The sequence below is a fragment of the Meleagris gallopavo genome, chromosome 4, assembly GCF_905368555.1.
Source record: "Meleagris gallopavo chromosome 4, MGAL_WU_HG_1.1, whole genome shotgun sequence".
NCBI classification, from domain to species: domain Eukaryota; kingdom Metazoa; phylum Chordata; class Aves; order Galliformes; family Phasianidae; genus Meleagris; species Meleagris gallopavo.
In genome coordinates this window covers 61,735,671-61,760,665 of record NC_139407.1, presented here as the reverse complement: position 1 = coordinate 61,760,665, position 24,995 = coordinate 61,735,671, and the positions used below count along the sequence as shown (strand labels likewise).

Below are 24,995 nucleotides of genomic sequence, written 5' to 3'. Positions count from 1 at the left end.
ACATTAGGACAATATTAACTATATTTTGAGGCATGATTCCCCTCCCAGAGATCATCAGAGGTCATTACATTTGCACAATGTTAATGCTATAGTGCATTTAAAAGGATAAAAATACATATATGCAGTGCAAGTCCTGGAGTAGTATGCCTTGAGATCTAGGAACCAGCTCGTAATTCCTTACTTGGCAGAAAGAGAAGTTGCCTTGGGTGATTTAATGAGGGGTTTGAACGAAGCTGGATGCAAGCAGGCAGCTGGCTGAGTGATAGGCTCTCCAGAACTAAGTGACAAAGTGTTTGAAAGTTGGCTGCTCCTACGGAGTCTGTAAACCTTCAGTGCTTCATCTCCTAAAGAGCACAGTGAGTTTCTCAAACTTATTTTGTGTTTTGAACTCGTATGAGAAAATCAGTTTAGAAGGTTGGTAGAGCTAGGTAAGCTATTCTGAGCTGAAAGGCTAAATTAGAGGGGGCTTCGGAAAAGATTGTGAGTGTAATACTGTAATCAGCAACTCTCACAGACTCCAAATGCAGCAGGCAGGGAACTCTAAATGCTGCAAGATGCCACTGCTTGTATTGGAAGTAGGAGTGCTGTAGGAAGGGCAGAAAGAGGTCACTTCTAATCCTCTTTTCTTTGAATTTTTCTGGATACTCAGGAAAGAAATAGATATTTCTGTTCAGTTTGTGATTTTGTCATTGCTGTAGTAGAAGAGAGCAGTATTTTTTTGCTCTGTTTGTAGATTTCATCTCTATGTGTCTCAGGAATAGTTTGAAATACACAAGGAAGACACTCACATTCTATTAAAGGAGATGATTTCATATTGCTCCATTTTATTGTTAAGGCCTGGCATTTCCTAGGATGTGTCACCCTCCCAGTACCCTCATCGTTCCCTTTGTTCTCCTGGAGCACTTGAGCATGACTGTCGACTTGAGTGACAAATCTTGAGAAGGTGAAAAAGGACATTTGGCGTTGAGTTACCTGCAGAATATTTGCACACAGGTTTATTTGTTCTAAGTAGCGTCTGAGATATGGAAAGAACGTTTTGCTTTTCTGCGCCATGGTTTTACGGTAGACTTCGATGGTAATTAGTTAATTACCTAGTCCATGTAAAAGGGGATGTTCCTTGGATCCCTGTGGATTTCCTGTATGAGAGTTTGTGCCAAGGGACAGATGCCATCAAACTGGAATTATGCACTCCTCTGGCAGGCTGTAGACCACGAAAGCTACAGACTGCATCAGCCTTTAAAATTGCTTCTTTACGGCCTCTCTGCATTTCTTCCTTGTTGTGGGTGCCAGATAGCATGTAGTCTTCTCCCTGCTAATTATTATAAGCTAATCCTCCTTCAGATGTATTGCAAGCAGATCCTGAACATGACATTAAAAACCTCATGGGCCCTTCTGGTTTTTCCACCTACCAAAGAGAGGTGATACAAAGAGAAATTTTACATGCTTTTTTCTTAATCAGAAGTTTATACTATCTAGCATATGCTGAAACGTTTGCCAGTTTCGGAGACCTAAAGCATCTTTTATGGTGTATGATAACTGCTTGGGAAGCTGTTGCTCAGCTTGTTGCCCTGGCACAGAGCTGCATCACAGGGATCAAGACCTTGCCCTGAAGTCGAGGGGAGAGTTCACATCCTCCTCCTTTGGTGTCTGTGCACCTGAGCAGCTCATCCAGCTGGAGGAGCAAGCACGGATTCTGGCAGGAGAGATACTGAAAGATATTTTATTTCTCCTAAACTTAGTTCTAAAATTTTGGTATTTATACTCCTGGCACATACCATCAGGATATATCACGGGCTTTTTCCTGAACCAGTCTGACACTTTGAAGAACTAATTTCAGTTCTTATGTGGTTGTGAGAGATTTGAAGGTTGATTACAATTCAGATTTTATCTCTGAGTGATAGTTCATAAGTACACTGACAAAATGTATACAATGTCCTGTCATTTGAAACAAAAGACTTTTTTTTTTTATAACCTTCCTAACGTCCCTTTACACACCTTGTCTTTCCTCATCTTTCAGAAATGGTCATGTACATGAACCATACAGTTTTGTAGCTTCTTAAAAGCTGTGTTTTCTATCAGGTAGTTCTTAGTAGGTAAGTGTTAGGTTTCATCCAAAAATTAGCTTTCATATCTATAATAGGTGAAATTTTGCCCTGAAGAGCCTGCTAAGCACGAGCACTGAAGAATGAAAACCAACCCCCAACAGATACTGAATTTTTAAAATGAGATCATCATAGTATTTAAAAAAAAATCTGGTCTTGCAACTTACACCTGTGGACAAATCTAGACAAGTTCCAGCTGAGCAGTTTAGAAGAGAAACTGCTTTGTCCAATGTGAACAGTATGCACTGACAGTTTTAAATTAAGATTTCTAAGTTTCCAAAGTAAGTCTGAAGTTTTCAACCTGTTTTTATTAAATTAGCTGAATTAATTTCATAAACATAGATGAATATAAAGAAATGTTCTTATAATAATTCTTGTTCTGTGATCTAAAAATGTAAAGTGATAATGATTAAGAAATGCTGAATAATCTTAGGGCATATTACTTAAGAAAACTGCTATGCTTTTGGTAATATATTGAAGCCAAAGGGAATACAAACTGTCTTATTAGCACAGAAAAAGGTAGTTGATGTTTAGGGAAGAAATTCTGTTATTCCTATAGGAGCAATTTTTTGAAGTATTAATAAGTCCCTATTGAGAGAGATTTTAAGATATTGATTCATGACATTTAAAATAAACATTTCAAAACACTAAAGCCAATCCATGGCGTGCAGAAGGCTAAGGGTCTTAAATTAGGCCAAATGAATTGAGGTAAAATTCTGTCATCTCACTGTCCACAGAACTTAATTAAGTGGTACCATTCCAGTAATTTTTGAGTTTCTGTGCTAAATCACTCATTTTTTTCCAAAAGCAGTGTAAATATTCTCTTTACTATAATGAGAACCCTATACATTTTACTTCTTACCTTTCACAAACACGAGGGAGAATCATACTTGATGTTTTTATCTACATTCATGGAAGCTGCCAAAGTAAATAACCATTTCTAAAACATACGTATTTTGAAAGGTTTTTTCCCTGTCTTTTCTGCAAAGCGATAGTACTGCTTTACCTTAAGTCATCCTTTTCTGCATTACTCAAGAAAAAACACTGGAATTTTTTGTTCATCAGCTATTCTGTACAGTATGTGGATAGAGGCAGTCATATTTATAGTAGAATTCAGTAATGTAAGTTAAATTTTCTACATGAAATAAGTTACAGCTTCTGAATGTATAACATGTTTGCAAGGCTGTACCCAAAACATGACTGCTTTTTTGATATCTGGATATACCTTTATAATGTTATTATGCTTCGCAGATTCAGAAGCATTTCTGTGTAATTTAACAAGAACTGTCTTTTTAAAATGCATTTGTTTTCATCTGAACTGACACTCTGGCAGTGATGCCAGTTACAGATCAGTTTGGACATTGAAAATTCCAGAATACATGTATTAAAAACTAAATCAGATCCTCTGCTGATTATGGGAATGATGGAGCTACAGCAGTGCTCTTCAGATGCTGTCAGCAGCAGTATGAAATTCCGAGGTGAAATACAGAAGAAAAGATAAAGAAGAAACTATTATTCTAAAGATTACCGAGGGTTTCTGTGTATTCTGAGGGGGAGAGGGAATGTTTGTTCCGAGATTGGCAAATTCAGACAGATTATGGATAGATGGCATTTCTCCTCAGCTGTGTTTATATGCCTTTTTCTTCTGTGTGTTTTCTGTCTTGGAAATGTTGCAGGTATGTAGGGCATTCTTTCCTAGCTCTTTAAACAGCAGTACGAAATAGCAGAGTTGATTTATAATCATTTAGGAAGTTATTTAAAGGCTCAAGGACACTCTCAATAACCAAGGAAAGATTCTCTAATTTAAAGTAATAAGTTGTAATAACCATTGAAAATCAATACAAACTTCAGTGTAAACATCAGCTGTCCTTCCTGTCTGTTACTTGGCTGAGTACTGAAGTGCAGCTCTGGACTATGTGTTTGGGAAGCCTTCACCTATCTGTTTTTTCAGATGTTTGCTGCCTTGATATAATTTGTGATCAAAGCTGGAAAGTTTATGGTAGACAAACACCTAAGTCTGAACCTACTGGAACCATTCTTACATCCTTTTGGCTCTCTGGAAGTCAAAAGTTATCAGAAGGGGAAGCTTTCAATCTTTTTTGATTGCCAAAATATCTGAAATTTTAATTTCATCCCACATATCTCCATATATCACAGTCAAGTTTTCATTTGATATCTTTGCGGTCACTTGGAAGGTATCTGTTTTCTCCTGTATACTGACTGATGGACTTGATTCATCTGAAAAGGAGGTTGAAATTCACATTATTAAGTACATATTTGTGGGATCAAGTTCCAGGACAGTGGTTTAAAGGCCTGGGTGATTTTCAAGATGAGGAGGAAATGTCTGTGTGAAGGTAACAGCTGGTATGTTTAGGTTTCCATCCTCTCACATTGTCTACTGTTAATAGAATGATAACACTTCACGTAATATGTGAAACTCAGAGATTTCTAATACATATCATGAAACTTAAGTAACGCTTATTTTTCTCTTTCTTATTACAGTCAGCAACTGTCTCTGATGGAGGTAAGCTGAAGCTTGTTTTTACTTTTATAATGAAAATGAAACAAGTTTTCCATATTAAGCTACAAAGCATGTGGTAAATAAGGCAATAAATTACAAGATGTGATTCCAAGGTGGTGCAGAGCTCTGTGACTGCTTTGGGAACTGTGCCAGTGAAAATGTTGCAAGGTTATGGTTGCATACTTTCACTGATTTATTTGAATAGTTTTTCTTTGTGGCACATATCTGTATATATGCACACTTTTATTATAATTAGGACTCTTAATTCATAATGATGAAGAGACAGAGCTAGCATTCTTTCATGTAATTGGACGCTAGATAAAATCTTTATATTTTATTGTCCCCTTACATAGCGTGTTGGAGAGATGCTCTAGCTACTAAATTGTAAGCTGTGCTGGTGCATGCATTAAGGCTGAAATTTCTTTGCAGTATGATGTATTATGAGAAGAGGGTAAGTAATATGGTATTTCTAAGATCAGAGCATGAAGTTCTAGAGCACTTCTAAGTAAACTCCTCTTTGCGTCACCTTACCTTGTTTGTTTTGATTTTAAAATGACTTTAACGCTTTAAAGGAATGGCCACTCTTTGTTAAACAGTAGATGATCTTTCTGAATCTTTGAAGTGAATTGAAACAGTCTAAGTATGCTTCTTCATGGAATCAAGATGCGTAGTTTAGAGTGCACAAGAAGCTTTTTGCTTGGCAGGAGTTGGTTCAGTTGACTGTGCAAGGAAACTCACATATGTTTGATTATGTTTGGAATTCTTTGACATCGCTAAAAGGACAATTTTCATAAATATAAAAGGGACAAACTATTACTCTAATTAGTTCTGTAAAAATGAAGAGATTTTGTGAATGGTAGGGATATTTTTTTATATTAAATGCAAATTAATTTTAAAAGAAGCAGTAATATTCACAAAATTCCATTGCGTCTTAGTTTCTGATTTCTTGCAAAACTAAAATTCCAATTAAGAAATATTACTGTTTTGTCTTTTTGGTAGAGCTGTTTTTCAATGGCTGGCTGACTTTGTCAGGTATTTTCCTCCTCTGGTATTGACAAAGTCTGCTGATGTACTGTCCAGACGAGAACATAGACTCAGTAATGTGTCTTATCTGCAAAGTGGCAACAGAATGAAACAGATAGTAACTCTCTATTCTGGTGTTTGTGAAACATAACCTTTGATTCTGTGGGACAAATGTTTTTTTGTCCCCAGATGTTACCTCTTGTTATCAAGGATTACAAAGCACATCATTTTTGTTTCTGCATGCATCTGGATGAAATTTTAGGTGCTAAGGGACAAAGAAGTTGATTGATCTTTTTTTAACCTACCCAAGCTTGGAAATTGCTGTAATAGTACTCATCTGATAGTTGTTTCAACCCTTTTATGTTTCCAGGTGAAAACTTGTTCTAAAGATTTTCAATTCTTTCAGTCGTATTTCATTCTGATTCCATAGGTACCTATGTTTTCCCAGTTAATTCTGTCCAATTTTGTGAAGCCGTGGAATTGAAGGGCCCTGTAGGCTGCAGAGCAGAAAGAACAGATAGTAATACACACTCTTCTACTAAGTTGTGGTGCTTTCTATTTTTTCAGCTAGGTCTGAAGTTTTAACTTGGACTTGCTCTTCATTCTTAAATGATACTCAAGAAGGGGCTGGGGGACAATTTATGTAGAATGCAGTAGTTGAACTATGCTAAATAATACTGAGTAAATGCTTAAATACCAAGGAAACAGGTTGGAAAAATAAGAACCAAAGTAAATTTATTCAGAAAAAACTGAAATGAAATAAAATCCAAATCCATTTTGTTGACTACAATGCTCTGATTCATATCTGAATTACATTTTCAGACCTTCACTTCTGTTGAGAATGTCACTGAAAAGTTCTTCCATCTTCTCCAATGTTACAAATTCATTAATAGGTGCACAGATTTACACATTTTGGAGCACATGTAGATTGGAGGATTTTTCACTTGTGTAACCTTGCATACCATGAGTATAGCAGCACATGCTTCCCTTCTTAGACTAACAGTGTTGGTACATCCATATAGTATAAATACTGTTGTCAAGCTTTAGGCTGGGAAGGAAAAGTTATGTTTAAAAAATACTAATCATTGTTTATATGCACCCTTTTGGTGTAATAGGAGGCATGACACCTCTCTTTATTTTGCCTTCTTTCCAAAGGCAGTTAAGCCTCATGGATTTTATTACATTAGAGACAGACACTGGAAACCATCTACCTTTTGGAAAATTTATTTTATATGGTAACTCAGCTCGTACAAGGCTGGGATGTTGTCGTTAGCCAAAACGGAGCACTTGGGCTGTGAAAATACGTAATGTTTAAAAGGTCCAGTTCCTTGAATTTGTGGTGCTTCCTGAGATGCTGACAAGCCACAGCTCTTAATTGTAAGTGACTTGCTTAATGAATTACAGACAATTCAGCACCCGTATCACCACTGTAGATCAATTACAGCGTCTATGCTTTAGGAAGAGCAGAAACTATTTTATATTATCACATGTAATTAGCACATTTCTCCTACTTCCCTACTTGGAAACTGTCCATTGCTGCTGCTGTAGGAAAGGAGCCTAGTGACGCAGGATGAAGGCTGCGGCTGATGTTTTGAGAATTGTGTCATCTCAGAGATGGTTGTTAGTCTGCAGCTAATTTCTGGTTTTCTATTGATACCTACACAGCACTTTACAAAGGCAAACCTTAAGGTCAAAGGACTTATAATAAAAGTACTTCATCATTCATCTCCCAGACAGACAAGTGGTATCTTAATAGCTCTATTAGGAATCTCTAAGTCAGTTCTTCTACCTGCTGTTACCTACAGAGATCAGTTCCATGATGCTGAAGTCTATTATTTCCTCATGCCTAAGCATATCAGATACTACAGGCATGTCTTTTTACTAAGATACCACTTGCTCTATTATCAGCAGAATTTTGTTTTCAGTATTCATCATCTAGAAAGAATCTTAGCATGGACGTGTTTCTGAAGCATTTTTTGAAAGTTTCCTGATGAGTAGAATAATAAATAATGCAAAACCGTATTTTAAAGAGTAACTAAAGGAGGCAGCACAAAAAAATCCACCATAAAATCCAAAATAAACCACTACAGCTTGCACTGTAAACAGAAGTGTTATTTCCTCCAATAGGTATATGACTTATTTTTCAGTCACAGTGGCAGTGCACGCTGTAGCTGTGTTCCACAGTAGCATAAATAATTCAAGTTCCTTTAGCAGCAGTGGCAAAAGGTCCTTTCTTTTAATTATTTATGCAGCATTTTATAGTGCTTAGTGTTAAGTATACTATTGGTTTCCTCTGCTTGGAGCCATGAGGGTAAAGAATCGATTTGTTTCGAATGGTGTAAAAAGCTACCAGGAATTGTTGGGGAGAATGTGTTAGCTTTCCTTATCCCAAAGCTGCAGAGGAACAATGTGCTGGACACTGAGAGCAACTTTCACCCAATGGGTTCCAGGACATTACAGTTGAACTTGGTATGGATTCAGAAAGATGGCTTGCACTGAATGCCTTGAAGTATTTGATTAAGTGGCACCACTGTGGTTCCTATCAGCTTTATCCAGGTAATGTACTTAGTGGTTATCTAGAGTATTTTCATTGCGTGACTGTATATGTTCAGATCATTACAAGGAGTACGTGGAGCTGCTCACAATACAAGCTATATATTTAAAAAACATGTAGGTTAAAATATACATGGATCTTATGAACAAATGCTTACAAAAACATCTTCAGCTGCTTTCTTTCTTAGTGCTTGTATTACTTAGATCAGAACTTTCAGAGCCATCTTATCCTGAATACTTTGAAGATCTTCTTGGTGAAATATGTGCATTTTCTTACATAATCCTTTTTTTTTTTTAACTTAAATAAAACCACAACAGCATGTGTAAACACAAAAGGTATTAGAGATAGTCTTTGTGTGGATTTTAGAAAGCAGCCTGTCTCGATTATATTGTGTTTGATGAAGACAATAAATGAAACTGAGTTTGCAAAGAGAGTGGTTATTCCGTGCTTGATTCAGACATTCTTAGATAGGACAGGAAGAAAGTTAGGCTCCCTGGGTTCAGGATGACTAAATAAGGAGCCTTCTTTTAAAGGTGGTAAGCAGGTGTTTGGGAAGTTTTATCAACTCTCTCCTACCTTCCATGCTCCTCAATAAAGTTTTTCACAGTACCCTCCTTTGTCATCCTGATATTCCCGATAGCTAATCCTCCTTTTTAAGATACCTTAGAAGGAGGAGCAGGCTGCTTTGCACAGCTGTGTGGTTAGAGTGCTTGAGCTTGAGGAATTGGGGCTTTTGGATCACTAAGGGAAATAAAGGGCTCAGTTAGAAAGTGTCACTATTCCTCTGTTCCGAGGTGGGCTGTGTAGTTAGGTATGGAGGAGCTGGGAGTCAGGAAACCTGATGCTGAAGGCTTACATAGGAAACATTCCTCTGCAAGGGAAGAGAAACTGGAGTACAGTTTATACACTCCTGGATAGATTTCGTATCAATGTTATAGTTGGTGATGTTTTCCTCAACAGCCCTTTTTTTTTTTTCTTCTTCTGATTCTAAATTATACACCAGTATGCTTGCACTGTGCTGTGATGGTTTATATTCCAGCCATTGATACATGTAGTTAAGGAAACAAGGATAACCACCCTTTTTTATGGGAAATTTTCTTGTTCTGTATAGCTTTGGTGTTAACAGGTACTCCAGCAGAAATCTGTATGCATGTTTAGAGCAAGCTGACTGCATTTTCTTTTTAAGTGTCAGGGTTAATAGTGCTTCTTGAAAAACCCAAGTTACCTAAATCAAGTCCAACGAACAGAAACAGCTTACTGAGAATGAGTAAGCCCTTAACACTGCTTTAACACTTTGGAGGGCCTGTGCTAGTAGCTCACAAAGCTATTGAAAATGCCATCTTTCTTTGATTTGTTTGTTTTCATGGAATCTCCATAGTCGGCAGCATATCAGAGGAGTGAGAAGCCAGTGGAGTTTATAGCAAGTATAACTCTGACCCATCGGAGTGAGCAGCTGCTAGCAGTTAGAGGTAGTTAGCAGTCAGGGATGGGTGTAAACACCCAGACAGTAATTGCAATTTGGTCTTCTTCCCTGCCGTAGGGTTGTGGAACAGCTGCCCTTGCAAGAGGGAGAAGCTGACCTTCTGGTGACTGCCAGGCCTACCATTTTGCAGTCCCTCCTAGTCCTGAGGCCCTGTGACTTGCCATTGAGCACTTCTTGTGGCTACACCCTAATTTCCCTAAGTCAGACATGCAGATTTAAGCGCTTTGGTATGTGGGATGAGTTTACCTTTCTGAGTTCACCTGAGAGTGCCTAGGAAATGTTCCTCATTCATCACTAGAGATCTCTGGGCATTGAACCCTCTCGCAGTGGGGCGGTATCTGGGCTTAGTAACATCTGAAACTGTTCCAGCAGTGGGTGTCTATTTATATCCCGGTCTGTAAAATAAAACACATCCACCTGCAGAGTTAAAGCAAAATACCCCAGGTAATACATTTAGTTGTAATTCTCTTCAGATTCACATTAGCTTCTTTCACAATAGTTTCACTGTGGTGACAGGTATTCTCTAATGAGGCCAACAGTTGACTCTATTATGCTCTTTGATGTGTCTTACAGGAAAAAGTGAATAAATATTTGTTATAAGGAAACTTAGCATTATTTGCTGGATCTTATATTATTACTATTGTTTTTAAACATTTCCCTTGTTGAATATATCCATTTCATTTCCCCTAATCTAATTCGTTTTGTTGTATTTTTCTTAAACAAAAACTTTGCTTGCAGAAAATTGTAGTAGTTAGATTTTACATCTTAATACATATTTGTTAGCTACAGAATACATTCAAAAATGAAGTTTCAGAACTTATTCTGTCTTTATAAATGTGTTTATGAATGACTGTGTTTCTTAACATAGAGTTTGGAAATATGAAGTCATTTTGAATATACAGCAGAAAAGGAGCTCCTGAGTGATCTTATAAAATAGAAATTTGAGTGAAATCACTCCTTTTCTTTTATCTGAATGACTAACTGTGGAAAATAAACTACAGTAAAAACGTCTCTGTAAGGAATAGGCCATTTCTCACCACTTGCAAATTCAGTTCCCTTGAATTTATAGTGAGCTTTAGATTTGTTTTCCATTTGGTATAGAATTATTGAGGACATTATCTATTTTATTTGGGGATATTATTTTCCCATATCTATTACTACTTATTTTTCAAGAATTAAATGCTACTTTTTTTTCTATCCCTTCATCACAGATTAGCTTGTTTGACATGTCTCTAGTACGATGTTCTGCTCAGAGCAGGGTCCATTTTCTATCAGACAGGATTGTTCAGGACTTTGTTCAGTTGTGTTTCCAGAATTAATCAAAACTCACACCACGTCTTTGAAGTTAGCAACTCTGAGTACTTCTATACTGATTTTACAGTCGTGTAAACTGAAAGATGGAAGCTGCAGTGTTTTGCAAAAGGACCTTCAATATATAAATGGCAAGCCTGTGAATAAAATCCTGTCGTATCCAGTTTTCTCTCTTTCTTAGAAGAGCTGTCTCTCACTTTTCTACTGTGTGAGCAAGTGGTCACTTGTCTAAGAGTTTTTTTGTGTGTACTCTGTTTACTGAGTCAAAGATTGTTTTGGTTCAATACATAAAGTTATTACAAGTCTACGTAGGATCTGTGGTTTGATGTCTCCTCTGGTATTAATTTCCTCAACTGACTTGTTTCTTAAATTTTCAGCCTTTAACAGAAGTCTCTTAATTTCATGAAACACGGAGACCTTGGCCACCGATTGAGAAACATTGAAAGGGTTGCTATGTCCTATTATCAGATAGGCTTTTGTCCACTTTCTGGTAAATGGTGGGTTCTTAGATATCTGCCTTCCTTGGATAATATTAGGAAGAATTGCTGTCCATGAACTTAGGAATGTTAGATCCTTAGGAACACGGAAACAGGGAGAAGTATTTTGAAGACTGTCTAACTATAAACTCGAAGGAGGTGTATTAAATCAAGAAAACCATGCTGTAGAGGAGTGTAGAAGTGAATACCAATCTGACAAATTTGTTTTTGTTTGTTTTGTAACAGAGCTGAATAGCGCTGATTTAAAAGACTGCATCAGTGAAAATAGTCTCAGTAGCAATGCGAGTCTTCCCAGCGTACAGAGCTGTCGACGACTTCGAGAAAGAAGAGTTGCAAGCTGGGCAGTTTCATTTGAGCGACTTCTTCAGGATCCTGTTGGTGTTAAGTATTTTTCGGTAAGCTTTGAAAGATAGTGTGAGGCTTTTCAAACGTCCTGATATCAGTAATTTTTCCGTGTTCTTTTTACTTTCATGATGCTGTCCTTACATTGGACATGCAATAGGAGACTTACATCGTTATCATCTGAACATTTTTAAAGTTCAAACTGATTTGTCATTGAAAATAGATGTATTTCCTTGCATTTCTGAGTAGCAAAGCTTCAGGTAAAAGGATATATTCTGCATTGTATATGATTTTTTAGTAAGATTTCCTGTTGTGTATAACATTGATATTTGTTTATTTTTATGTCTGTAGCCTTTTTATAAGAAAAAGGCAAGTTTTAGTACTTATGAAAGAGTTAATGACATTTTCACATTTGCCTGAAATATTGAAAGCCTTGCTGAAGCAGTGGAAGCCATGTAGAAGGGTTTTTTTTTGTGATACAGAGGCTTAGCTTCCTGCTAAAATTCTTTAGAAGTATTTTAGGAAGTAATTAGGTAGCTTAAGAGCAGTGGTTAAAGTTGCAGCTTGCAGGAGAGTACTGTTGAGTATTTGCAAAGCATAAGTATCTACACAGGGCATTTACAACGTTGTGAATTGTATCATCTTTATTTTAACTGTGAGGTAATCAAGCTCTATAAGGTTTTGCATCATTGCACTGGAGATCTGTTGTTAATTCTGGGTATGTTATAGAAGGAATTCTTGTGCTGTCCAAATCATTTTTAACAACAACAACAACAACAAAAAAGTGTAAAGAAACTTTGATATAAGAGATTTACATTATTGGAATCTGCAATAGCTCCTTTACTGAATATGGTAATAGTGAAGGAATCTTAAATGGTGAAGGAAGCTGGAAAACAAATTAACAGCAAACACCCATTTGAGGAAACAGAAAATAAAAACAAAATGATACATCCTAGACATTAAGATCCCTATCTTTCCATTTTTCTCAGCGAAGTAGCCAAAGTGTTGTCAGCATTTCTGCTTAGATACTGAGATTCTCTTTATATGGAAAGAAATATTACAGTTCTGCCTGAACAGTGGTGCGGTTGTAGTGAAAACTTAGTAATTGTTTCTCATTGCTTTATCAGTAGATAAACTTATGTAAAAATAAGAAATTGTTGAAGTATTTTTCAGTGTTGTGAATGTTGAAAACTTTAGATAAAAGTTTGAATGTAGCTGCGTTATTAAATTTTCAGATTAAAATGTTAAAATTGCATTTCATTTCAGCAAAAGGCAATCTCAAACATAAAAAAATTATAAAAAATATGTTTTGGGTTTTTTTTAACTTTAAAAAAGTGTATGTGTCAGAGAAGTGCTCAATTTAAAGAACAATTAGGGAATTCTGATATTTACTCTGCACACCATGATTTTGTTGAGCCTCAGGAGAGATCCAGGGCCATTACTTAGGTTTGTTTACCTGCAACCTGGATACTGTGAAGTGATATTGTGCAACCTGGATATTGTGAACCTGGATGTCATGAAGTCTGAAGTGAAGGCGTGTCATGGTGGCTGAAAGAAATTAACATTCCTTCAAGGGGAAGTTCACAAGTTCAGAAAAACCACAGGACGAGAAGGGAATCACCTATATCTAGCCAAAAGATAAAGATGTCTGTGCTCAAGAACCTCAAACTCATTTAATTTATGATTGCATAGTAAGAATCTTGGTCCATTTAGATGCCTTTCCTGAGGACAGCTTTGTCACAGAGCAGGAATTACCTGCTAAGGAGAGATTTTGCATGTTTTGCAAATACTCACATTTTGCATAATAGTCCGTTGATGGGAGCAGTCCTCGAGGAAGTGAGAGAATTGATTGCAGTTCCCTCCTCAAGTGGTTCAAACCAAAGTCTCCAGCTTCCCAGCCATTTGACAGCTACACACTGTTCCAAGTGTGGCACCATTCAGTCTTCCTAATTGTTTTGTAGCCAGCTGTGCCAATGTTACGTAGCCAAAAAGCAAGCAAGCAGGAGATTCACTGCAAGATCTGTAGTGAAGGCAGTGAGTGGGGAAGTAGGCATTTGGGTTGTAGTTCCTGCTCACTCATTTGTTTCTTGTCCAATCTGTAATTACATGTAAAATGCAGCAAAGTCTCCTGACTACACTCTCTGGATTTTTTTTTTTTCTTTGTCTCAGATCAGCTATTACAGGACCTTCTGGTTTAAACTGATAAGCTGCTAGTGGACTTAGATTCCTTGTATTATGGTCTGCCTCAGTTGTTTTCCCACAGTTGGACTCCCTGAATCTTAAAAGGACTAACTTAAAAATTTCATTTCAGCACTGATGCCTAAATCTTTGATGCATAAACAAACTGGGTAATTTTCAGACAGCCAAGTTAATTTTTTAAGCTTTTTTACCCTTTTTTTTTTTTCCTAACAAGTAAAATAGTCTCAAGAAACATATGCTGACACAGAATTGAGCTATACAGGTTTGAATCAGGGACAGCTCGTGTTTGTACATTTTTTGAATTGAATGGGATCCCAGTCCTTATTTGGACCTTTGGATGCTGTAACATGAATGTACTGATTAGGGTTTGTAGTGGGAGACTTTTTTTTTCTGTCTAAGACTGTCTTTTCTAAGGAGAACCCATCTGGCCACATAAGTGATGAAAGATTTTTATAGCGACCATGTGATACATGAAGTTGCTGTAATGAATACAGAGTTGATTATGTACACAGTTTGATAATTATCTGTCCTATTATATTATCAGAACTACAGTTACAGGCACTGGATTTACAATGTATTTTAAAGAAGTTGTTTTAAAATATTAAAATTGTTCTCAGAAGTTTATTCAGTTTATTCACTAGTGTAGATGCTACTTAACATGAAATTTCAAACTTCATCTTTGTACGTGGAAATGACTTGATTGTAACTTGATGTGTTATTCTCAATTGTGTACATTTAGAAAGGAATGAGAGAGGAAAAGTGCTAGTCATATGTAGGACATGCAGTGATTTTTTGCTTTGAAAGATAACTGGACTGTTATACTGAATTGTTAGCATTGTCTAAAACTGCAAGTAACTTCTTTTTTTTAATGATGCTCTTAATTATTTGTTTATTTTTCCCCCTAGGAATTTCTGCGGAAGGAATTTAGTGAAGAAAATATTTTATTTTGGCAGGCTTGTGAATATTTTAATCATGTGCCCGCACATGATAAAAAAGAGGTAAGTCAATACTGTGTTTCAGTATGTGGTGTTACTTGCTAGAAACTGATACTTCTTCAATATTATTAAAATTATTAGAATTATGCTTGGTCTTTGCACTGTGATTTCACTAAAATGGTGTTGGAGCCTCAGTCTCCTAAGAGTACTGTCCCAAGTTTGAGATGTTGGGTGTATTTAGGCTTCAGTAGAGTTCAGAGATGGCTCTAAAAATGGGCTGAGATATTTTGGATGTTGAAAACTGGCTAACCCAGTACAAAGGAGAGCAGAAAAAGTTAAGTTAACGTGATGACAAATGAAATTTAGCCTCTGTTGTGCTCCTTCAGCTGGACTGTCTTTACTTGCCAAGAGAATGTGTTTAAAATGTGTTTACACTGTGGAAATAGATTCAGTTTCCTAGTGCCTCTTTGCTTTCGTTTGGGCACTGTCAATTTTTTTTCCCCCACTTTCTTCTGTCTTAGAACATTTTTTTCCTAAGCTCAGATTAATGTGTTTTTTTCATTACTTCCAGAATGTGTTTCAAAGTAAATAGGATAAAAATAGAGCATTAACATTTTTTAGCAGTGAATATTTAAATGTATATATACATTTTTCTGACTTCTAGAAATTCTAGAAACATTCAGAACAGATAACGTGTTCTTAAAATAACATTTAATATTCTTCTTAAAATAGCATATTCTTCTTAATATAGCACTCTTGTTATTTTCATAGTCTAAATTTTATTTTGTTGGCAGCTTTTATTGCTTAAGAAATACTTGATGAGCACTTGTAATTTTAAAGGAAAAAAGATTATATGAATAAAGCTAACAAAAGCTGCTAAATGAAAAATGTTTACATACTTTATGAAAGTGGAATGGCTCTGTACTTTAAGGCAGAATATATCAGTGTAAAAACCAACTGTATAAAGAAGCATTTGCAAAATTGTATGTAAATTCATATGGAAAATATTTGTTTTCTGCAGCTTTCTTACAGAGCTCGGGAGATCTTCAGTAAATTTTTGTGTAGCAAAGCTACAACCCCTGTTAATATTGATAGCCAGGCACAGCTGGCAGATGATATTCTCAATTCTCCACATCCAGATATGTTCAAGGAACAGCAACTTCAGGTAACCACAGAAAGCATAACTTCTGTACACTTATGTCTGTTATCTTTTCATGTGAAATGCTATGAAATGTCTAAAACTATTTTCTCATGCTGAATATTAATACCTATAAAAAGGCAGAGGGATCAAGATGATAGACATTCTGTTAGCAGTATAGTAAAAGGCTGCATAAAGGAACATTTCTTGACTTCTTTGTGCATATGCAATTATATAGGAAATTGCCATTATTTAGGTCTGAAAAATTGAAATGAAGATTTAGCACAAGGAAATAGCGCCACGTGATGAAGTACCATTGCATATTGTATTTGCAACTGGTTGCTTATTCTATTCTGTAGCGGACAGTTGTGTACAGAAACAGAATCTAATTTTGCTTAAGGCGGTTTGTAAAATATGCTGTGTGTTACTGAAGGAGTCATTCCCTTTTGCTTTAATAGAACTGTCAAAGAGCTTGTTAAAATGTTGATGTTCAAACTGAAGACCTCTGAAGTGGATGCATTTTAAATAATTCTTGATGTTCAGAACAGTTACGTAACAACAGGATATATTTTACATTTTCTGTAGAATTTGAGTTTCTCCCTTTCTTTTCTCCAAGTAATTCAAACTCCTTACCCTAACAATTTAGCATGAGAAATAATCATGAGATTGTGGTATGTAGGAATCAAGGAGGTTGCTTTAACTGGATAAATTGAGCAAATCACAATCTTGTTCTGAGTGCAACGTTGGATTTCATGCTTTTGGATTTAAGAGCAGATAGGTGTCTTAAGTTCCTCCATCTGCAAAGTGGAGATAGAAGGGTAGGTCTTAACTGCTTCTTTGGCAGCTTCTATCATATAAGGAAATGTACAGCCACTCCCTATTCCAGTCCTGAGCATAAAGTGTAAAGGTGTTGATTTGTGGTGATCTGACAAGCATTACGTGATGCTGTGGAGTAGAGTGTTACTGGTAGGATTCTAGTGGAGTTCCGAAAATTCTCTTTATAGTTTTGCAAGAAGAAAAAATATCTACTACCATTTCCAAATAAGCAAAAATCATTAACGTATGTAAATCAATACAGTGATAACGCTAAGTGTGGGAAATTGGGTACGTAATGTGGTATAGCAACATAGCACAGGACAGATGATGATCAGCTCTAAATGAATTAATACAGTCATTACTGAGACTATTAAAGTTCAAGATTTTAGCTGCATTGCAAAATAATATCCCATGTTTATTTGCTTATATGGAGTATGCAGACTGTTTCCATTTTTCCCTGATAACCTTGTATCAGCAGTGTATCTGGAGTCCATGAGATTGAAGCATTTTAATTCTTATAATTACTTATCTTTATTTTGTGTAATATACAGCAGTAATATTCTTCGAGTTCAACAGAACTCACTGTTTCTGCAGCTGTGTGTATTGTGTGTACCATGCCATTGGTTGAGCCTTGTCTTGAAGATGACATGCTGCCTCTTTGCATTTTACCAGTGCAACTATGGATTGTGTTTTCATAGAGAGATTTCCCCTCTGTGAGCAGTTTGTCAGTTGGGAAGGGTTACTGACACTGAGTTGTCTCTTTGACACTGCATTGAGGGCTCATTAGGCTTTGTGTCGAGCTGTTTCAGCACATTAAACTGTTAAAACTAACCCTACAGGGGTATTTTTTCCATGTGAAAGCAATTGGTTAGAGGGTCCAATAGAGACAACAGGTAACACCTAAGGCAGAATGGAAATGTGTGAGGGAAGGTGAGAACAGAAGTTGGAAGCCAGCATACAGATTGCGTTAGGTTTCTGTGACACTGCAGCATCAAATTCTTTCTGCTCTATCTTGCTGTTTCCCAGTAAAGCTTTGAGCTGAGGCTTGTTGAGAAGGTTGTCTCTCAGTCTGAAAAATGCTTTCTGCCTACAGTGAGGCCCATTGTGGCTTAATGGTGGACTTCTCAGTAGACTATTGGGAATGCCATAGCCAGCATACCATTCTTCTCTTGTAGGAAAACAGTCATGTCCAAAGAGGAGATATTCATACTGGATTTTCAGATCATGTGTAGTTATTTAGTTTAATCATGAGAGAAGATGCAGAGGTAGAATATGAATTGACTTAAAACTATAGGTTTGCAGAAATAGAGTAAAAAATCCAAATAGCTTAGCAGTTGATAAAAATTTTTTTTCCTTTCCTTGCGTAAATTTAGCTTTGGCTAAATTAGCCTCAGATGTTTCCTCCTGGTATAGAGGTGTGTGTTAATTGTACTCAGAACAGCCATCTTAGGTAACCTGTTCTTTTACGAAGTCTTATTTATGCTGCATTGACTTTTCGATCCTCCAGAATCTCTGATACTTTGTTTCTTATGATTGGCCTATGAACATTATGTTAAGGATCCTATAGAGAGTTCTTTGCTCCTTCATGTATCAATAGTGAACATGTAAATTTTGTAATTGGTTACTATTTTATACTGCAGTATATAATTTTTCTGAGTCTTAGACCATAAATACTTTTCTCATTCATAGCTGCCTTAAAATGCACTTGTATAATTTAACAAATACTAAGTAATTTATAGAACTGATGTAATATCTCTTGAAAATATTTCAAGTTGCTACTTGTGTTCTTTGCACAGAATGTGCAGACATAAATACAGTGTCAGATAAGAAATGAGGTTGGTGTTGTCAGGAAATAGGCATCTGTCTGAACCTGTACTTTTTTTTAATTTGGGACAATGTACTTAACCACGTATAAGCAAAATCATGCCTACTGCTTTGTTCGTGTACTGAACTTTGTGGAAGTTGGCTGAAACAGCATCTTTTCTTCATGTGCCATTTAAGCTTGCCTAACTGTTATCTACTGCATTTCAATTTCAGATTTTTAACTTGATGAAGTTTGATAGCTATACTCGCTTTCTCAAATCCCCCCTTTACCAAGAATGCATCCTAGCCGAAGTTGAAGGTCGGACTCTTCCTGATCCGCAGCGTGTTCCCAGCAGCCCCACTTCTAAACACAGTATTAGTTCAGAGAAGTCCAATATCTCAACACCGAAAAAGGTTACTTTTGATTTTGTTGTTATCTGAAAACTAAATGCTCTTAAATACTGTTTTTCAAGTTCTTTAAAAAGTTGAATGACAATACATGAAAACCAAGTAGAATGTTTGCCTAATGATGCTGGCAAATATTAAATTTACAGAATCTTTACATACTCAGGAAAACACTTTGTTTTAATGCTTAACATTGATTCAGATTTTTAGCTGTTGAATTCTTGATTAGAATTTGAAATCTGTATCTTTATATAAATCTACTTAAAAATAAAAACTTAGGATTATTGTCATACATCAATTGAGAGACTTATTTTGATAGATTATTGGAATTAAAGATATTTTAGCTTTTGCTGAGATCAGGCATTTTGTCAGAAATTGAGAAATCTTAACCTAATTTAGCTCATTTTTGTGGAAGATGGTCGTTGAATTTCTTATACCAAAAGATTATTCTGTGTAGAGCAGATGCATTTGCTTAAAAATTGGACCCATTCTCTTACTGATCTCCTAACATTAGAGTTTATCTTCTTCATCAAGATAATACCACCATAGTATAACATAACTGTATGGGTTAATTATAACTTAGCATTTTTCATGTCAATCACTACGTTAGCCCATCTGCTTTTATGTAGTTCTATGAGGAACCTTTAAAAGTAGTGCTTTAAGGAGTAGTCTAATAATCTAACAAGAGTAGTAGCTTGCTAAAAACAGTTTTAGCTTAATAGCAATTATTCTTGTATTCTTCAACATTAATAAATAGTTTGATTGTACATGTAAATATAAAACAGCAAATTGTCGTTATTTTTAAGTGCAGTTCATGTTTGAGCTTAATCCAGGAAAAATCTCTGAAATATTTAAAGGGAAATTCTTTCTTATAAAAATAGGGCTAAAGGAGTTTCCACAGCTAACAGTAAGCTGTGGAGAATTCTTTCATATTTACAGGAGCTCTAAATGGCTTACTGTCAATAATAGTTCTTGCATAGTAGCTCATACCCATCATGTGTTTCTTTCTATTTCATAATTATTAAGGCAGTAGAGGTGATAGTTAACCTGACCATCATGCTTTCATCTAGGAAGAAATGTAGGAAGGGTTGTTTTAGATGACATGCTTATAGTTGTGTTCCAGCCAATAATTTAATTGTCTTTTGGTGATAGCTAAGTGGTAAATCAAAGTCAGGAAGATCCTTAAATGAAGAGTCAGGAGAGGAGGATACTGAGAAGAAAAAAAGGGGGACATTTTTCTCATGGTCAAGAAGTAAGAGTTTGGGAAAATCACAAAAGAGGAAGGAAAATGGTGATTATCAAAATGGTGAGTGTTCACGTTTTACATTCTTGCATAGTTGTTTCAGTAGGAGATGTAATTCTCTTAGTGAGTTCACTTAGCACATCTGTAGGTGTGACAGAGGGAAAAGACACTGTTTAATCAGAAGGCCAAAGGGTGGCTAATACTACTGTGAACTTTATAAAAAAGCAGGTGCAAAAATAAATAGATAAAAGTATGAAAATATTTAATCTTATCTTATTTAGTTCTAAGAGACAGTTGTCTGCTTTGCAGTACACTCCGCTCTTCTTTGTGCTGCTGATTGCTTTTTCAAGCAGAGAGCTACTATTTTTTTTAGTAAGATAATTTCAGCTCTTTGCAGAGAAGTTCAGGAGCTGTACATACAAGAAGTGCTATAGCTAGATATTTAAAAATTCCTCCAACATTGACCTAGCATTCATTCTTTCATTACCACAGAAGCACGTGTGCTTTTGAATACCCTACTTATGTTTCCTATTAGGAAATGACTTTCCATGTTTAGTGCTTTCCTGATGAAAATGAAGGAAGAAGAGTCAGAGCTGTGAAAACCATTGTAATCTGTTGTGTTGTTACTAAACTGTTTTCAAGAGTTTAGGGAAGACTTCTACTCTGAATGCACCAGTACATGGCCTCTAGAGGAAGAGTTGAATGTGCTGGATTAACTCAAAATTTCATTGAATACCAGATTTAGACAACATGGTGTTTGTGGATTCTTTTTGTCTATTTTCTAGTAAAGCTCTGGTCCCATGAGATAATTTTGAGTAGTTGTTTTCTTATTGTACTCACATACAAAAATTTATGAGAGGTATTTCCTAAGTTTATAGACTTCTGAAAGCGACTGTCTTAAGACCTTAGTTTTCTGACACCAAGCCTACAGTTTAAAAACTCATTTATAGCTCCTCAAAATATGTGAAAAGGTAAACTAATTTTAAAGTTTTAAAAATAATAGACTTTTAGAAAATATCTCAGGAATAAAAAATAAATAAATATAAAAACAAATCAGATTGTTCAGGGATTACATAACTCAACCAAATATTGTTTCATTTATAGTATGAATACTTTTTTTCATGTAGTGAAAAAGTGATTTCTCTGATACAAGAAGCTAATGTTCTGCAACAATTTTTCAGTACTGTAACATTTTTACCGATTGTTTATTCTTCCCACGAACAGATTCTATTCAGTCCAATGGATTATCATACAGGCGGGAATCCCAAGGCTCCATGTCTTCAACAGCTAGTCTTGACTTGGTAATGGCTGGCTCTTAACGATAATGTGGGAAACAGGGAAAACAGTGAACTGTTAATTTTCTAAGATGTGTGAAGTAATTTGCTTGAAGTAATACTTAGGGAAAGCATCCTTGAATGATGCAGAATTTTCCTCACTTAACCTGTGTTCAAGTTGTGTTAGGCTGATTTCTGTGATACCAGTGTGTCTGTTGTTCCTCTTTTATTTTTATTCTTAAAGTTGTGTGTTTCTCTTCTTGTCATCGTGACTTAACTCTGCTCCTTTAATGTGAGAAAAGAGGTAGGGAATTTGATTTTAAACCTTGCAATTTTGTGTTAGTATGTATGGAAATAATCAATGAAGACACTGCTTTCTAACCATTAAATTCTACGTTCACAATGTGAAAGGAATGAAATGCAGCATTTAACAATAGAACATTATTTTATAATTTTAATTTTATTCCAGCTAGGTTGAGATGGAGAAATAATATTAAAAAAAAAAAAAAAAGGATTTTGGAGAGATTTTTTATAACCATGATAAATAGACTCTAAATTGCTATATGGAGTGGATTATAGCAACTGTAATTTTGCGTATGCATGGCGAAGTTATGTTTATTTCTATTGCAGAGAAGTCCTAGTTTAAAAAACAGAAAGCCCCATCTGCTGTGGAACAACACCCCCTTTTTTTTCTTTCCTACTCCAGCTGATTAAGTTACAAAGTTATTGGGATTTGGATGGGAAAAGGCAAGAAAAAAAACAGAAAAAGCACAATGAGTAGCCTAAGAGAACACTGAAAATGGTATTTCTGTAGTGTTTTTTTTAAAGTTCTTTACTGTGAGAGTGGTGAGGTACTGGAACAGGCTGCCCAGAGAGGTTGTGGATGCCTCATCCCTCTAGGTATTCAAGGCCAGGGTGGATGGGGCCCTGGGCAGCCTGGTCTGGTATTGAATGTGGAGGTTGATGGCCTTGCATGTGGCAGAGGGGTTGGAGATTCATGATCCTTGAGGTCCCTTCCAACCTTGGCCATTCTGTGATTCGGTGTTTTTAAGTATATAAGTGAGCTTTTTGTTAAATTTTCAGATATACTTCTGATATTATGTGATACTGTTATTGTTCTCCTGTTGCTGTAGAATAATGGTTAATGCTGTATCCTTTTCCCTTCACCTGTAACATTGTGCTTCCTTCCCTTTTTAATTAAAAAAAAAAAAAGACCATTAAGTGATTTTTAAAAAAATATTTAAATATGCTGCATTTGTATATATAGCATTTAGATGATTGTGAAGGAAAAGGAGATTTTTTTTTTTTTTTTTTTTTTGAGGAACCTGATGTCTGTAGGTATTCTTGTCACTTAAGTGTTGATTCATAATGTGCCAGTGATAATTATTACCTCAGTGGATGATTCTTGGGTATAGACACTTAACTATTAGGAATCTAAATAAGGTTTGGTTTAGTTATTACACTTCTTTGATTGGTAGTTGTTCTCTGTACCACTAGAATCCTGTAATCTGTTTTACACACTCAACAGTCTACAGCATCATCTGTTCTCAAATTAAGATTTGTGCTGTGATATTGTCATCTGATGTTTTTTTCTTTCACGATGTACATTCATTTGATATTACGATATTCTGGAGGATTTCAAAACATTTTTGAAAGTATGGACTTGAGTTGGTTTGATTTATAGAGACTCTGAAAGCTTATACATATTCCCAGTTTTTCCATTGGTCATTGACTTTTCTTTTTTTCTTGTTAAGTCCGAAGCCTCCAGACTGCCTGCATTTGTACCAGATAAAGAGAAATCCCCCAAGTACTGCTGCGTAAACCTTCCAGATGGTTCATCCAGCAAAATGGCTGTTAAATCTGGGTTCTCTATCAAAGAGGTGCTGTCTGGGCTCTGTGAGAAGCATGGCATTAACATAGCTGCAGTGGACCTTTTTTTAGTTGGAGGTGATAAGGTACAGCATATTTTTGTGCTTGCTTTTTTCACAGTTATTCATAAGAAGCTCTGTTCTCTCAATAGTAATATATATTTCCTGATTCTCCCTGGAGCTTTACATTGACAATTCTAGTTAGTAGAAGGAGAATTTTAGTGAAACTGCAGTTGGAGTAACTTTGGTTGTGGTATCCACACTAGAGAAAGCAAAAGAGTTTATAATAATTTCCTCATAGTAATAGATTAATTTAGATATCTAGTTCATGTAGTTTGTCCAGGGGGAAGGGTTGGAGTGTAGAAGTATTCACATAGTAAAACAGATGTGTGATATAGATTGAGCTCCATTAAGGCCAAAAAAAAAAAAAAAAAAAAAAGAAAGAAAAAAAGCTTTATGAAGATGAATTCATGCTGGAATTAAGGTACAAATTTTAATACTGAGGAAAATTTCCAAGGAAGCGGTTCACCTTGATGGGGGTGATGTCTCTTATTCCAACAGAAGGGTCTGCAATTCAGGAGGAGAAGCTGTGGATCTGAAATGCTTATTATTTTAAGTTTATGATTATGATCAATCTAGATGATAACAGTGAAGAAGAGTGATATATATACATAGTTAGGTGCCTATTCTTTTAAATCTTCTAATGACTGCTAACTTCCCATATTTTCTAATATATCATCCCTTATAGTAGTTTAAGTTGAAGGATCTTAGCTTGTTTTAAAACACTGCATTCCCAAGCACCTGCTGATGGCAGTGGAAGCTGAAGTTTGATCATGGTCTCACAATATACATTAATCTTTTAACTTATTTTAAATTAATATCCACTAGAATGCATGCAACCTATACTGATAATTTTCTGAGTTTCCTGGAAAACTTTTTTTAAACTTTTTTCGAAATAGCTGTTTTATATTGCATATTTAAAAATCAATTTGTTCTTTCTTCTTTTCCTGACCCGTGCCCTGTAGCCACTTGTATTGCACCAAGACAGTAGCATCCTGGAGTCTCGGGACCTACGCTTAGAAAAACGCACTTTATTTCGGTAAGAGTCAAAAATACCTTTTCTGGTATTTTCCACCCCAACTTGTTGTAAGTGCACTAAAGTATATTGCTGGCTACTTTTGCAATGCAACAGCAGTTAATGCCTAAAAGAATTGTTCTGAATCTTGTAAAAATATTTAGTCTTAATTTGTACTATGAGTTTCTGTTTAAATAAAAGTGTAAGTCCATTTTTACTTTGAATTGTAATGAAACTTAAGCAGGAGAGAGCCCTGATATTCCATAATTTTTGAGCTACTTAACTGCTTTCTCTACAAGTGAGATTAGGATACCTCTAAGAGGTAATTCAGGCAAGGGCAATCAGAGTAAGGATCAGTGAGGAGAAATATGAGTACAGGACCACTTCAAGCTGACTAGAGCAGTAC

General features: G+C 35.8%; 1 protein-coding gene across 3 annotated transcripts in view; it reads left to right on the top strand.

Moving 5' to 3' along the window:
* Window positions 1–24,995, top strand: part of RGS12 (regulator of G protein signaling 12) — an 89,455-nt gene that overhangs the window by 37,082 nt on the left and 27,378 nt on the right. For all 3 annotated transcript variants that reach the window (XM_085223548.1, XM_085223549.1, XM_085223547.1), the window contains exons 4-12: window positions 4,605–4,626; window positions 11,717–11,886; window positions 14,938–15,030; window positions 15,989–16,132; window positions 18,959–19,138; window positions 20,282–20,435; window positions 21,597–21,673; window positions 23,401–23,601; window positions 24,540–24,613. In XM_085223548.1, coding sequence (XP_085079674.1) covers window positions 4,605–4,626; window positions 11,717–11,886; window positions 14,938–15,030; window positions 15,989–16,132; window positions 18,959–19,138; window positions 20,282–20,435; window positions 21,597–21,673; window positions 23,401–23,601; window positions 24,540–24,613 — 1,115 coding nt within the window. The remainder of the gene's footprint in view (window positions 1–4,604; window positions 4,627–11,716; window positions 11,887–14,937; window positions 15,031–15,988; window positions 16,133–18,958; window positions 19,139–20,281; window positions 20,436–21,596; window positions 21,674–23,400; window positions 23,602–24,539; window positions 24,614–24,995) is intronic.